The sequence below is a fragment of the Ochotona curzoniae genome, unplaced genomic scaffold, assembly GCF_017591425.1.
Source record: "Ochotona curzoniae isolate NIBS_2020 unplaced genomic scaffold, NIBS_Ocur_1.0 scaffold_4701, whole genome shotgun sequence".
NCBI lineage: Eukaryota > Metazoa > Chordata > Mammalia > Lagomorpha > Ochotonidae > Ochotona > Ochotona curzoniae.
Genome location: NW_024467122.1, coordinates 81979283 through 81994141, shown reverse-complemented (window position 1 = coordinate 81994141; position 14859 = coordinate 81979283). Strand labels below are relative to the sequence as shown.

The 14859-nt window shown below is 54.3% G+C and overlaps 1 protein-coding gene across 2 annotated transcripts; it reads right to left on the bottom strand.

The window, feature by feature from the left end:
• Positions 1-815: 815 nt before the first annotated feature.
• On the bottom strand, positions 816-14081 carry UBL7 (ubiquitin like 7). Of its 2 annotated transcripts, none has more exons than XM_040969304.1 (11): positions 14051-14081; positions 12241-12453; positions 9778-9897; positions 5435-5517; positions 4408-4492; positions 3873-3930; positions 3237-3370; positions 2919-2968; positions 2571-2738; positions 2257-2382; positions 816-1047 (listed from the first exon to the last, which is right to left on the bottom strand). In XM_040969304.1, exons 2-11 carry the CDS (start codon positions 12422-12424, stop codon positions 910-912), a joined length of 1146 nt encoding a protein of 381 aa, XP_040825238.1. In that variant the 5' UTR covers positions 12425-12453; positions 14051-14081; the 3' UTR covers positions 816-909. The 2 variants fall into 2 exon arrangements, with proteins under 2 accessions (XP_040825238.1, XP_040825237.1); XM_040969303.1 differs by having other exon boundaries at positions 13998-14063.
• Positions 14082-14859: the final 778 nt, after the last annotated feature.

Sequence of the window (14859 nt, the reverse complement as noted above, 5' to 3'; positions counted from 1 at the left end):
AAATAAACAAACAAAACCAATCCAGCACTGACAAACTGGAGGTGACCCAGAGATAAGAACTTAATATGCTAGGGTCCCCACTAGGACAGGTCAAAGGGGCAAGTAGAAGCCCATCCCCCATGAGCAGCACCCACAGACGGGAAAGGAAGAACGGCCGTCCATGTGAGCGGTGACCGTTCCCTCCCAGGGCGACAAGCAGCAGCCCAGTGGCCAGGATGGGACAAGGCACACAGAGTGTTGGCCAAGATCCAGGACAAATCTTGGAGCTTGCTGCCCTATCGGCTCCCTGTGCTGCAGAGGACACCGTGGGGAGCACCAGGGGGAACAGGGAGATGGAGCAGCAGTTGGGGGTGGTGTTAAACCCCAGCCCTGTTTCGGGTGGTAGTGCTGTGGCATACTATCATAGAACTACTCTTACTTTTTGCCTTTATTCCTGGAGCAGCTCTGGGGCCAGGATTCTGGCATCGTTACCACCTGGCATCAGGGGATGCTTGGTGAGGCAAGGCACAGGGGAGGCACAGAAAGTCTTTCAGAAGCCTTTGGGAGAGGAGTGGTGCGGAGGGCAGGCTAGCCCCACCTGCCCCCAGGAATACTCAGATGAATGAGCCTCTGCAACCAAGACCAGCGCTGCTCCCTGGTACCACGGGAGCAAGACACACACACACACACACACACACACACACACACACACACACACACACACACACACACACACACACACACACACACACACACACACACACACACACCTTCCTTGTGCTACCACCTCCACATGTTCCAACCAGCCACAAAGGCCAAGTACTGGACAAGGCAGAAGAGTCGACCACTATCAGCTATATTGGGGAGAGGATGGGTGAGGGGTGGGTGGCCGTCTCTGCAACCTGCTAAGGGCTCAGAGGGCCAGGGTGTTCATGGGGCTCCTCCAGCAAAGATGAGCTCCAGGGCTGCCTGGATGTCACCCCCGGTGGCCTGCAGGGCTCGCAGGCTCAGCTCATCATCCTGGATGCCCATGTCGCGCAGCTGCTGCAGCTGGGTTTGCCATTGGCTCTGTGGAAAGACAGGAGCACGTGGGACTGTCACTAAAACCCTGAGGAAGGCACGATCATGGAGGCAAAGGAAAGTGGGGGGCCTATGGTGGACGCCAAGCTTCACAGTACACAGGACTGCCAGGAGACAGGCTGGGGGTGGGGGCAACAAATCAGAGTTTTACCAGGAACACAAGCAAACTCAAAATCACTCCCCTCTTCCTGTCTTGGCTGCATGACTTTGAGCTTCTGGGCCCTGAGAGGTGCTCTCTCTTGGGAGGACTGAACCACATGCACTCTCACTTCCTTCCAGTGCTTTCAGAGCCTACATTTAGTTTCTTTTATCAACTGACAGAGGCGTATACAACTTAGGGAAAAAGGCACACGTGGGCAGGCGAAGGCTCGGGTTAGAAATGCAGATTTGGAGTGGAGCAGCATGCCAGAGAAAGAATGAGCCAGAGGGAAACCACACACATCAGCTTGGCGTCACTGGCCAGGCGGGTGGGACAAGGAGCTCCAGAACCAGGCGAGCAAGCCCACGGGCCCTGGCATGGTGCACACATCCTACTGTGCTCCCCCACAGGTCATGAGGTCACCCCTGGCAGTGATGACCACAGGGGCACAGTCCTGAGCCCTGGACAAGGCCTGGTGTTCGGGGGTTGCCCAGTGTGAGAGTAGAGCAGCTGGACCCCAAGGTATCAGCACGCTGATACATCCAGGCCCCTCTTCCTCACACTCTCTGGCTCCTGGTCAGAGCACCCTGGGGCAGTATTTGAGGTCCCACCCTCTTTCCTGGGTTCTACTGCCAGGTCTTCCCCACCAGGAAGCCTGCAGCCCTACACACCTGCTTCAGCATGGCTCACCTCCCATGGACAGGGGTTTCCACACTGTTTCTTTAGCACACTACCCTCTCCCCTGGCCATCGTCCTGGCCCAGGCTTTCATAACAGCAGCAGGGTCTCACATCTTGCAGCTCCCAGATCCCTCCCTGTGCCGCCAGGGAGGAGGGCTGCTGGCCCTGGCTGCTGCTCTTGGACCCGGGCCCAGGCCACACCTGTTTGCTGACTCGGTGAATGGTTGCCTGCCTAACATGACTGTGATCCCCCGTGGTAGGCAGGCAGTTTGTGGGTGCTGGGGGCAGGAGCCGAGAAGCCACAGGGACGGTGGCCCCACAGTTGCAGCCTATGTGAGATTAAGCACGTGCCAACCGGGAAGCGGGCAGTCAGACTGACCTGTGGGCTTGGCTGCCCCGAGGCCTGCAGGGCGTGCTGCAGAGCCTGGCTGAAGAGGTCACTGGTGATGGGCGTTCCAGACTGTGCACCGCTGGAGGATAGTGGGGAGGTCCCGGAGGAATGGCCCTGCAGGTGGAGCAGGGGTCAGCCCCAACCCTCAGCAGAACAGAAACGGGTCGCCCGCTGGTCCATCACCCCACACCCCACACACAGCGAGAGTGACCTGAGCCACACAAAGGAATCCCCCAGGGCCAGCAGAGCCCGATCCATTCCTGCTCTGGGGCCCACTCATGACAGCCTAGGCTGCTCCATACCTGGGTGCCGGGAGTTGGCGTGTGAGAGCTGCTCTCAGGGGTGCTGGCCAAGGCCAGGGCGGTAGCCAGCTCACTCTGGGTGATGGGCCGGGGGCCAGCAGCCCCACTGTAGCCCAGAGAAGCTGGGCGGGAACTGGAGGTGCTACTGGAAGGCGTGGGCCGGGCACTCTGGAGATGGGAGAGATCCAGAATTGAGGAGATGGCACCAGAGATGCCCAGCAGACCCCAGGAGATGCCCCAGGCTCCTGGACTCCAGAAAGCAGCTTTTAGGGCCCTGCCTGGGCGCCCAGGGTGGGCCTGTTCCCTGGCTCTCCCCCGCCCCAGAGGGCAGGCAGCCAGGCCACTCACAGGCTGGAAGTCATCCTCGTCATCTGAGAGCCCGTCAAACAGGAAGCCACCTGGAGGAGGGAGTAACAGACTTCAGGAGGAAGAACAGCCAGGCTCAGGCGCGGCTCCAGGCAGCGCGAGCCACTCTCCAAATTCCTCATGTCATCATTCCCCTCGGAAAATTACAGGACAGATGCACTTCCTGACTCAAACCAAGCTCCTGAGGAACGCCCTCTGCCAAGGCTATACATAGCTGAGAGGGGTGGGGAGGGGGGAAAGAGCAGATCGCTGCCCCCCCAACCCCACACATCCTCAGACGGGGATGGGGGCGACACTCACCTGGCATATCCCGGTACGAGCTGGAGGGCAGGCTCCGTGAAGAGGAGTCAGCCCCTGGCATTGGAGTGCTGCCTGCCACTGAGTGCAGTACCAGGACGATGGCATTGACTAGGGCCGGGTGTGCAGGCACCAACCTAGGACAAAGATAGAGAAACCCCAGGTGGCTCAGCAACTCTGCCCAGATGCCCCTCCTACCAGCAGGGCTGCCTGTGCCTGACTTTCAGCATCTCCCACTAGGAACCACAGTTCTCCTGTGCATGCGTCCCAGCCATGGCAGCAAGGCCTCAGGTTCAGGGAGGGAGGGAGGGAAGCCTTGGGGGGGCAGGGGCTGGTCTCAAGACCTGCCACAGATGCAACAATTTCACAGATGCTCATGTCCCCTAATGCCAAATGGCCCAGGGCTGGCGCAGCACCCAAGCGCAAGCACCAGATCACTCCTAACACCAACAACGGCATGAACACTCCAGGCGCAGTTGTCACACTGCCTTAGTCACAAGGACAAGCAAAGTCTGCACTCTTCCATGTAGACGTTGGTTAACTCCTCAGACCCAGGCCCTGCAGACAGCGGGGCCCGGCTGCGGGATGACGGTCTGACTCCTGGAGTGGGGCGGGGAAGGCTGTGATGGCCCCACTTACGTGTCCAGCATGTTGGGGTCGGCGAAGACAGAGAAGAGGTCTTTGTCCTGGAGTACCCCTGCAAGAGACCAGGGCTGAGCCCAGAGAAGGAACTCTGGCCAGACCTGAGGGAGGACAGGTTGCGGGTCTCCAAGCACCCAGTGTCATAGGGATCCAGGGCCGCAGGGCAGCCTGTGAGGGAGGCCAGGTGGGCAACCCCCTCTGACCCCCACTGAGGGCCCATATACTCTAGCTGCTTTCTTGCTGTCCCAGGGGTGTTCCTTGATCCATTAAGGTGTGTATGAAGCCATCCCTGCTTGCTGTGATGTGGGCTAAGAGCCCTGGGATGTCTCCTCCCACTCATCTTGCCATGTGGGCTGGACAGTGGCCACACCCTGGGCCTGAACACACTCGGCAGGCACAAGGAGCACGCCCTGGTGCCGCCCTGGTGCCGCTCTGTCTCCCCAAACATGGCCACGGAATAAGCAGGGACATTGCCTCTACCCACCTTCTCTCCCACACACCCCCGTGTTCTCCGGTTCAAGCCCACACTTACCCAGAGCCACAGGGTCGCTGCTAAGGCCTGGGGTAGCCACAATGATTTGGTCCAGGGACTCCTTGTTGCTGAGCATCTTAAACACCTGCAGGAGACAGCAGGGGCACTGAGCACTCCTACCAGCCCAGGGCCCTCACCAGACACCTGCTCTGCCAGAAGACAGCTTCCCTCTAGGCACACGTGTGTCAAATGTTGGGGGGCGGGGTGCAGCAAGGCCTGGGGTTCTCTTTGGACAAGAAAACAAACAATAAAAATGAAAAACCTAATAACAGGGTAAACCTTAATCTCTGCAATTTTGCCCCATGTGCAGTTCGAACACCTTCAGAATGCAAGCTCTCACTGCCAGCCTGGCAGCTAAGCTTTTCTACATCCCGACACAGCTTCAAGTCCATGTTCACCCCGACTGTAAAGCTAGCAGCTGACTCCTCTGGTCTATCAGCTCTGTCAGGGCAAGGCAGCAGCCTGGCTCCCCAGAAGGAAATCCCAGGTACGAATAGGTCAGCCAGAGGTGGCACGTGGATCTCCCAGCCGTCACCATGCTTGCTCCGCGGCAGAGTCTATCATTGCTAAAAGGAAGTGTGGCCGGCCATGCTGGCATTCCACACAGGTGCCAGCTAGGAGTCCTGGCTGCTCTACTTCCCATCTAGCTCCCTGCTTGTGGCCTGGGAAAGTAGTGGAGGATGGCTTAAGGCACCTCCAAGGGAGACCAGGAAGAAGCTCCTGGTTTTGGATCAGCTCAGCTCCAGCCATTGAGGTCATTCGGGGAGTGAACCAGTGATGGAAGATGTCTCTTTTCTTCACTGTCTATCACTCTGCCTCTCAAATAAATAAATCTTTAATTAAAAAAAAAAAAACAAAAAAACAAAAAAAGGAGTCCACACAGTGTGGCTGAGATCAGCTCTCTGGGCTCTGCTGAGGGCAAAGCCTCCCCAGGAACTCTCAGTTTCTGTGGCAACAGACCCCCAGCACCCACGCTCCAAAGCGCAGCTGGGCCCCTGTGGCTCCGACGGGGCCCCCTGGTGCTCACCGCCTCCCTGTAGGACGAGCTGCTGTGTAGTGCCGTGTGCAGCACCCGGAACTCCCTCATGGCAGCCGCTCTGTCCACAGGCTCTGTAGGGACAAGACGACATGCAAGCTATGGACATGGGTGACACTGTGTTAGCCTCAGCATGCCCAGGTACATATGGCCTGGTTAGTGAGCTCTCTCCCCTTTCACTTCCCAGGAAGGAGTGTCCTGTCACAAAAACCCTTTCTGGGCCACACGGGCGAAGGTAAGACTCTCTGGGACTTGGCATGGTAGCCTAGTGGCTAAAGTCTTCGTCTTGCACGCGTTGGAATCCCTTATGGGCAAGCTGCCCCAATTCCCATCCAGCTCCTTGCTTGTGGCCTAAGAAAGCAGTGGAGGATGGCTTGACGCCTGGGGACCTTGCAACTGCATGGGAGACCTGGAACCAGCGGACAGAAGATCTTTCTGTCTCTCCTTCTCTCTGTATGTCTGCCTTTCCTATATATATATAAAGATAGTGCTCTGTATTGAGTGCCTTCAAAGAGATAAACACACCAGAGTTCTAGGACCTGGTGGTGGCGGAGGGAGGACTTTTAGGATCAGGACTTTTAAGATTTATTTATTTGTTTGTTTATTTTATTAGAAAGACAGATATACAGAGAGAAGGAAAGACAGAAAGATTCTCCATCCACTGGCTCACTCCCTAAGTAGTCACAACAGCCGGCGACTGTGGCAGCGACTTGTGTGTGCAAAGAGAAAAGTCATGACTGACACGACAGACTCTCATAAGGATTTAAAAGAGGTACACGCTGTCAGGGCTGTAATGATCGGAGTGCCCGTGTCACAGTATGGTAAGAAATACACCACCAGAATGCTGTATATGTTCTCCAGCCCAGCTGTCTCATGCACCTGCTCCCAGCCGGGAGGTGGGGGGCAGGAGTGGAACACAGCGCTGAAGTCAGGTGTCAGAACTGGGCCACTGTGTTCTCTCTGACGTTTCCTTGCAAGTTTCTCCAAGATGGTTATGAATCAACACACACGAAAACACGCTGTACTTCCAGGGCCCTTGACCAACTCTCAGCCCATACCTCAAAGCAAGCATGTCACCAGGCTCCAACTCCTTTTCAATTTCTGGACACCGCACATACACAAAGGCATTTCCCAGAAAGTTGGTGGAAAACGGGATTGGAAGATACGCTTTCATGGCTGGCAATGTGGCATAATGGGTGAAGTCACTGCCAGCATCCCACCCGGGCGCTGGTTTGAGTTGTAGCTGCTCTACTTCTGATCCAGCTCCCTGCTAATACAAGATAAATCAAGTGCCCAGGCCCCTCACCCACATGGGAGACCCGGATGAAGCTCCTGGCTTCAACTCGGCACAGGCCTGACTAGCCTGACCATGGCCTTTTGGGGAGCGAACCCTTTCTCTGTCTCTTCCCAGCCCCTTTCTCCATAACTCTGCCTTTTGAATAAATACATCTTAAAAACAAACAAACAGGGCCCGGCGCGGTGGCGCAAGTGGTTAAAGGTCCTCGCCTTGCACGCCCGGGATCCCATATGGGCGCCGGTTCTAATCCCGGCAGCCCCGCTTCCCTTCCAGCTCCCTGCTTGTGGCCTGGGAGAGCAGTCGAGGACGGCCCAAAGCTTTGGGAACCTGCACCCGCGTGGGAGACCCAGAAGAGGCTCCTGGCTTCGGATTGGCATAGTATCGACCCGTTGCGCTCACTTGGGGAGTGAATCATCGGATGGAAGATCTTCCTCTCTGTCTCTCCTCTCTGTACATCCGCCTTTCCAATAACAAAATAATAAAAATAAATCTTTAAAAACAAACAAACAAACAAACAAAAGTTTACTGGGCTAAATCCTCGCCTCACATTTGCCGGGATCCCACATGGGCACCAGTTCATGTCCAAGCTGTTTCACTGTGTTGGATCCAGTGTTCATGTCCAGGTTGTTTCAGTTTCCAGCTCCCTGCTTATGGCCTGGGAGGACAGCCCTAAGCCTTGGGACCCTGCACCTACATGGGAGACCTGGAAGAAGCTCCTGTCCCCTGGCTTCAGATCAGTTCATCTCTGGCTGTTGTGACTACTTAGGGAGTGAGCCAGTGGATGAAGAATCTTTCTGTCTTTCCTTCTCTCTGTATATCTGTCTTTCTAATAAAATAAACAAACAAATAAATAAATCTTAAAAAAAAAAACACTGTTGAAAAAAAATACATTGGCACAGAAAACTTCTGCCATCTGTCTGAATAAGATTCGGTAGCTCTCTCGGTTCTACTGGGTTAATTCAGAACCCAGTCCGTTTCACAGGAGAGGAGATGGGCGAAGAGCGGGGAGCAGCAGGATACTCACCCAGGGCCAGGCTTTCCAAGCCACTCCCTGTCAACATACAGACCATGTACCACCTGGCTCCAGGGTAATTCTCCTGGGATCCAATTTAGCAGCCCGGTCCTGGGCACAGTCTTCCATGAACACCTGATGCCAACTCAAGCCCGTACTGACCATGAACTCCACCCTGGCTCTGGGGAAGGCGCGGGAAGGTACACAAGAACCCATGACCTGACTAGGGAGCTCTCGGCAATAGGAGAAATGAAAACTGGATACAGCAGACGAACACAGGCTCACACACGCCAGCTGGGATTTCAAAAGCCATGTGGGTTCCTGCTGGGCAGCAGGACGACTGAGATGGACAGCCATTACTGACAGGGATGGGAACCTGGCTGCCTCCCGGGATCATTCCAGAAGGTATCTGAGGTTAAGGGAACAGAAGTTCCCAGGGTGCACGGGATAAGGGACTCCGAGCTTCAATAGGGCAGGGACACATAAGCAGAAGGCGGACCTACTCACGGAGTAGCAGCCTGTGGCTGGAGCTTGGTGTGCACATCCCTGAGCGAGGAGCAAGGCTGAGGTGAGACCCCCCCCATACACACCCAAAGGGCTCTATCCAGCCCACAGAGGATGGCCGGAGCTGACAGGCTCTCATCCAGGGGGAGAGCCCGAGATGTGGAAAAAGCTCACAGACGAGGTCCAAACTGCGCCATGAAACAATTCCTTCAGGGAGCTGCAGGTTTCTTTGCATCTCCTCCACAAGGTCCAGGAGGAGATGAGAGGAGGCCTGAGAGAAGGGGGTGGTCTCTGTGGCAGCTCTGGGTCGAGGGGGAAGGTCCTTACCGCAGCTCTTACACTTGTTTTCTAAGTAGGTGACCTTGAGCAAACGCCCTCCAAGGCTCTCCTTTTCCCCTACTGAAGGCCAAGGCTGCCACCGCGTCCGCGGGGCCGCTGGGATGATAAAGTATGGTATCAGAGGGATTGGCTGGCTCACGGGAGCCCTCCAGTGTTTCTCTCCTTCTGTCCTTGTTTATCAGCCAAAGAGCAGGGGACGCGCCCATGCCCAAGCAGGCTGGGCTTCCTGCCCTGGGCCGGGATATGGGGGGTAGGCTTCAGCTGGTGGTGGCAGGTTATGGGGACACTGTGCTCTGAGGGAGGGTTGCAGGAGAAAGGGCATGATTTCACAATGGTCTTAAGAATCCTTTTCTAAAAGGAAGACTAGAGTAAGATGATAGCCCTGCATCGTAGGAAGAGCAGTGTGCCAGGAGACAGACCCAATTGTGGTCTGGGCGAGCTGTAGGTTTTTTCTTTTTGTCTCCGTCCTGGATCCTGTTTCTGGCCTGAGCTGCGATGGTCTCAGGTGTCCCTGCCTGAGGCTGGGGGTAGGTACAGCTGCTCCTGTACTCAGGCCCTGCAGAGGCCTGGCTGCAAGGGCTGTCTTTCTCTCTTTCACTCACTGCCAAGGCACATTTATAAGTGGAAATTCAAGTTCAGGCTGACAGGTGATCACAGCATTCACCGATAGCATAAAAATTAGTCAATGTCTTTCACACAGCTCAGTTGCATCGTGGGGTGGGGGTTGGCCCTTGAAAGCCACACATATGTGAGTTCTGAACTGTGAATTCCAAGCAGCCCAGTGCCCCTGCGAGAGGACTGGGAGCTCTGGGGGCTTTGTAAAGAGCCACAGCAAAACCTGCTAATGACGCCTGAGGTGGCAGGTGCTGAGATGTGCTGGAGAGTCTGCCAACAAGAGGAAAGACCAGAGCATGAACAGGGCCCACAACAACAGCACTAAGGAAAAGGTACAGAGCTCCTGGACACTGGACACGCCCCCTGAGCCACATCCCCGCCTCCTGAGAGGGCAGTGGGCGGAGCTTGCAAAGCAGAGACCTCTCCTGGCCTGAGTGCCAACAGGGTACAATTCAGTTAATAAGTTAATAATAAAGACAGCCCTGGCCACTGCTTGGGGAACACATGGACCCTTTCTCACACATACCTTGGCCGCCTGCCTGATGGGCAACCCCCTCACCCACTCACCCGGCTTCTGATCGGGCTCAGGCCATGACTTGCGTAGGACGTGGACAGTGGACCCAGGCTGGATGCCGTAGAAGTCCAGGGTCTGGTCATCTTTCAGCTTCCGGCCGCAGTAGATCAAGTCTGAAAAAAAAAAAACCCAAATAGCCCTTTTACATTCTTCTCTTTAGAACCATTTCAACACGGTTTCCTGGCCTCTGAGAAGTCGATTTTGGTTGCACATACAGGTGGGGAGTGATATATGCTTTAAAAGATGACTTTATTTAATACATTAAAAAAGACTGAATCGCTTATTTGAAAGGCAGTTTTTCAGAGAGGCAAAGTAAGGGATTTTCCAGCCTCTGGTTCACTCCCCAAATGGCCCCAGCAGCCTCAGCTAAGCTGGCCTGAAACCAGGAGCCAAGAGCTTCTTTCCAGTCTCCCACATGGGTTTAGCCTCTCAAGCAATTACGCCCTCCTCCACTGCTCTCCCAGGTACATTAGCGGGGAGCTGGATCGGAAGTGGAGCAGCTGGGATTCTAACTGGCACCCACGTGAGATGCTGGCACTGCAGGTAGCACTTCAAATTATACCACAGCACCTGCCCCAACCCCAATAGATTTTTTTTTTTTTAATTTATTTGAAAGGCAGAGCAATGCAGAAAAAGACAGGTGTCTTCCATCAGTGGCCAGGCTGCAGTCAGCAACCCAGCCCTCCATCTGGGTCTCCCACACAGGTGGCAAGGGAACAAAACACTGGAGCCATCATCTGCTGCACTCCCGCATGCATTAGCAGAGTCAATCAGCTCAAAGCAGGCACCAAACCAACATGCCAATGTGGGACACTGGCATCTTGACTGGTGTGGTCTAACCTGCTCTATCGCAACGATGGTCCAATAAAAAGGTTTGAACAACAACTGTTAATGAGGACAAACTCATAAAATCGAGTGACACAGAAACTACCCACAGAACACTGCTGTATTTCAAGGCATGGAAAAAATGTAACCAACAAAATGATTCAAAACAGGCGTGCCTTTTCCACCACCTGGGTCCCTGGGCCATTATAAGTTACATTGTAACATGATGCTGTTTACACTCCTCCTCCCTCTTGGACTGCCCTTGTCTTCATCACTTTCTCGTTCATAGCCTTCTTCCCATCAACAACAAGCAACCATCCTCTTAAACCACTCCAATGCTAGGAGCTGAGATCCTTTCCCCAAGCGACTGCTCATTCTTCCCAACCCACCCTAATGGCTTGCTTATCCAGCGAGAATTCCATGAGGTCACAGGCAAAGAACTTCCCGATGAGGCAGTTCAGTACAAACAGGCCCGAAATGGCAACTAGATGTTTTACTGTAAGATTTATGTTTTTGTTGATCCGGCACCCACTTCCCCAAAGTTATTAACTTTTTTTTAAGATTTATTTTTATCAGAAAGGCAAATATAGAGAGAGAAAGATCTTCTGTCCGCTGGTTCACTCTCCAAGTGGCAGCAACAAATAGAGCTGAGCTGATCCGAAGCCAGAAGTCTCCTCTGGGTCTCCCATGTGGGTTCTGGGCCATCCTCCACCACTTTCTGAGGGCTATGAGCAGGGAGCTAGACGGGAAGTGGAGTAGCTGGTGCTGGGGTCCGTGCAGTGGGTGTGGAAGACACGAAGGTGTTAAGAGTATTGTTCCATTGCAGGCAGGGCTGCAAGGAATTTCCCACTGCATGGCAGGGCCCATGGATGTCTCTCCAACCACCTGAGTGCAGCTCCACCTCCCTTTGCATGGACACCGGACAACCCCACTGAGATTTCTATAATCTATTTAGCCATTGTCTGCCTCTGTGGAGTTGGTCTTTACTATCAATGTGAGCTTGGAAGCTGATGTTGCTGATATGGTCTTAGCAAAAGGGCCCTTTTACTATTCATGCTGTCTCTGTCTCTGCTGCCCCCGTTGACCATCCTTGATCTTTAGCTTCCTCCTTCTGTGATGCATTTCCTCCCTTAACCAATTCAACATTAAGTTGTAGAATGAGGATTGTAGTAGGAATGTGTTACTGATTGATATACACCATCTATGGAGAACTTCTACTGAGAGCTTTAAGGTGAAACAAACGGCAGAATTATTCTTGGAAATACCCACTTAACCATGACGTAAAAAGTCTATGCCAGAGTTTGTGACTACTTCTGTATAAATAAAGCAGACAGCTTTCTCGCATTGTCCATTATGACCCTGAAATTGTAGTGGTCTATTTCGTTCCTCTTTATGCCTAATCCATGCACCCTTCGTGAGTCCCTAACTCAGCTGGACCTGGACTCTGGCAAGCAGGGACACAAACCGGCGCCGATACAGGATCCCGGAGGATGACGAAAGGCAAGGATTTAACTAGTAGACTATTACGCCAGGCCTTGGCATTAACATTTTGAGATAAGAAAGCTAAGCTCTTAACTCTGGGAGCATCCTCCCAGAGAAGCAACCCAACCACATGGTCCACAGAGACTCACCAATCAGCTCGGGGTCTGGAACGGACTCCTGGAGTTTGCCAGCAATGAGCTGCTTCAGAAACGAGATGCTATAGCATCCCAGCGAGTATTCACCCAGCTCTGTCTCCGGCAAGCGGAGAACAGACTTGGGGGCAAGGGGTTGGTCAGCCAGCTTCACTGCCAGGTGCCAGTCTGAGAGAGACATCCTCTCTCTTTCGCGCTCTCTCTTTCTCCCTAGGAAACAACAGAAGTTTTAGTGGCTGCGGGACAGACCGATCTCCCCCCACCCCAGGCCCACCCACGGAGGCGTTGAATAAGAGATGGTTCAACCTCACTGCAGGTCAAGGAGCACAGGATTACAACTGATAGGATATCATTTATATAAGAACAACCAAATGGATAGCATGTGAATGAGAACCCTTGGAGAGATATACAAAATAAGTGTGTTCCAAACAAGGGTATAGAAACTGGGTTCCGTAGATAAGCTCCTCCCTTACCCTAAGTGACCCTCAGTCTATAAAAGTCTGATGCCACTAATCAACTTTGGCTGCACCAAGTTGCCTGCTGCAGGATAGCTCACACTTCACAAAGTGCCAGAGAAGCACAGGATGACAGACATTACGGGGCCAGAACTAGAATGTCACCCATCCTGCGAAGGATCAAATGAACCCATTCCAGCCCTCTCCTTGCTGTACACCCACTTATTTTTCCTTCACCAACTCTTGCCTTTCCAAACATCCATGCTGCCAACTCAACTCATCATTTCAATTTTATTTGTTTACATTGCATTTGCAAGGCACAGAGAGGCAGATGTCTCCCCATTACGCATCCAGCAGCGTTGGGACAGGCCATAGCCAGGAGCCTGGAACTCAGTAAGGTGTCTCAAGGAGAATGGCAGGGATCCAATACTGGAGCCTTCCCCCTGCCTTCCAGGGTGCAAGGCAAGCGGAAGTGCTGGAATTCGATGCCAGGCACCCATGCAGGATATGAGTGCCCGGAGTCCACACCCTCGCCAAGTTAACACACAGGTTTGATCAAGCACTTTCTTTGCTCAGGATCACTGCAGTGGCTCTAAGCCACTTGGGAGAATAAGCGTGAACTTCATGGCCACTGAGTACAGCCCCTGGAAGTGCTGCTCCCCATCAGAGCTCTGCCCTGCCCCCCAACAGCAACCCCACTCTGCTTCCAGTCCTCCAATTGACATCTCTGTGGATCCATTGGACAAATTTCTCTTCTGTGGCCTTTTGGCATATCCTACCGAGACCAACCTCAACTCAACATCAGTGCTTGCTCTTTTTCCTGGAGGTAAAAGGGCGCCTCCTCCCAACTCTCCTGCTCTACCCTTGTGCCCCAGTTCCTGAAGGCCCTCAACATTTTCGTCTTCATGATCTCCCATGCCTGACACATATGGATGACCAAAAGAAACACCATAAAGGTGCAAGAATCGTGTAAGACAAGCCAAATTCTTGGCTACAGGTTTCCTTGAGAAGGAAAAGGGCTATGCGGTTTCCCCAAAGAAGGGCAGAAAGGAACAACAGAAGGACTGTTCGGTCCACCAAGCTCACTCAATCCGCACAGGTGCTCCCCGGGGTTGGCATGTCCAGCCCTATTTGCACATCAAGATTCAGACAGGGGCGGTTACTCGGCCCAAGGTCACGGCAGGGCCAAGGGGGCAGGGCGCTTCCGGGGGCGCCCCCACCCGCCTCGCGGAGCCCGTCCACCGCCCCTACACCCCACCGCACCACACCCGCCCCCCACGTGCAGCCCGGCGCCCTCACCCGTCCCGCGGAAGGAGCCCGGCCGCTGAGCCGCCGGTGTAAACACTCCTCACTCTGACCCTCGCGCCGGAAGCCGGAAGATTCGCGCTGCATCATGGGAGTTGTAGTTCCAGCAGCGAACACCACCATCTCCTGGGAAAAAGACCGCGGTGGATCCGTGGGGCTACGCTTCGCTTCCGGTTCCGGGGAGGGCATGGTTTCTAGGACGCTGGAAACGCTGGAAACGCCTGTGGTGGGGGCAGTGGTCCGCTCTTCCCACTGAATGGTTCTAACCCTTACACAGCCTGCGTCTGTGGGGCGAAGACCAAGGGCAGTTCTCGCGCGTCCTCTGAGAGGTGTGTGGGGGAGACGCCCGCAGGCCGCCTCCGACCCTCTTCCCACCGCGACTTTGCCCCGTCCCCCGAGGGAGGTCCGTCCCCGCTGCCTTCTCCGTGGGGCCGGCCAGGGTCCTCGGGAAGTCGGTCCCCGAGGCGGCGTTCACGGGACGCCCTGGCCGTCCACCACCGTGGGCCCCTGCCAGGATGACCATCCCTCTGCCAGGTTCCTTATGACTGCCCCCCAAGTAGCTCCTTTCCTCCTCCCACCCGCCATTAGCCACACCACGTATGTCAGGATGGCTTCCTACCGGGCTACCCTTAAGTGGGACCCTCTCTCTTCAGTTTACTAAAGTTACTTGCAGCTGAAACCTGGATTTTTTTTTTTTAAGATTTAGTTATTTTTATTGGAAAGTCAGATATACAGAGAGGAGGAGAGACAGAGAGGAAGATCCTCCATCCGATGGTTTACTCCCCAAGTGACTGCAACAGCTGGAGCTAAGCCAGTCCGAAGCCAGGAGCCAGGAACTTCCTCCAGGTCTCCCACA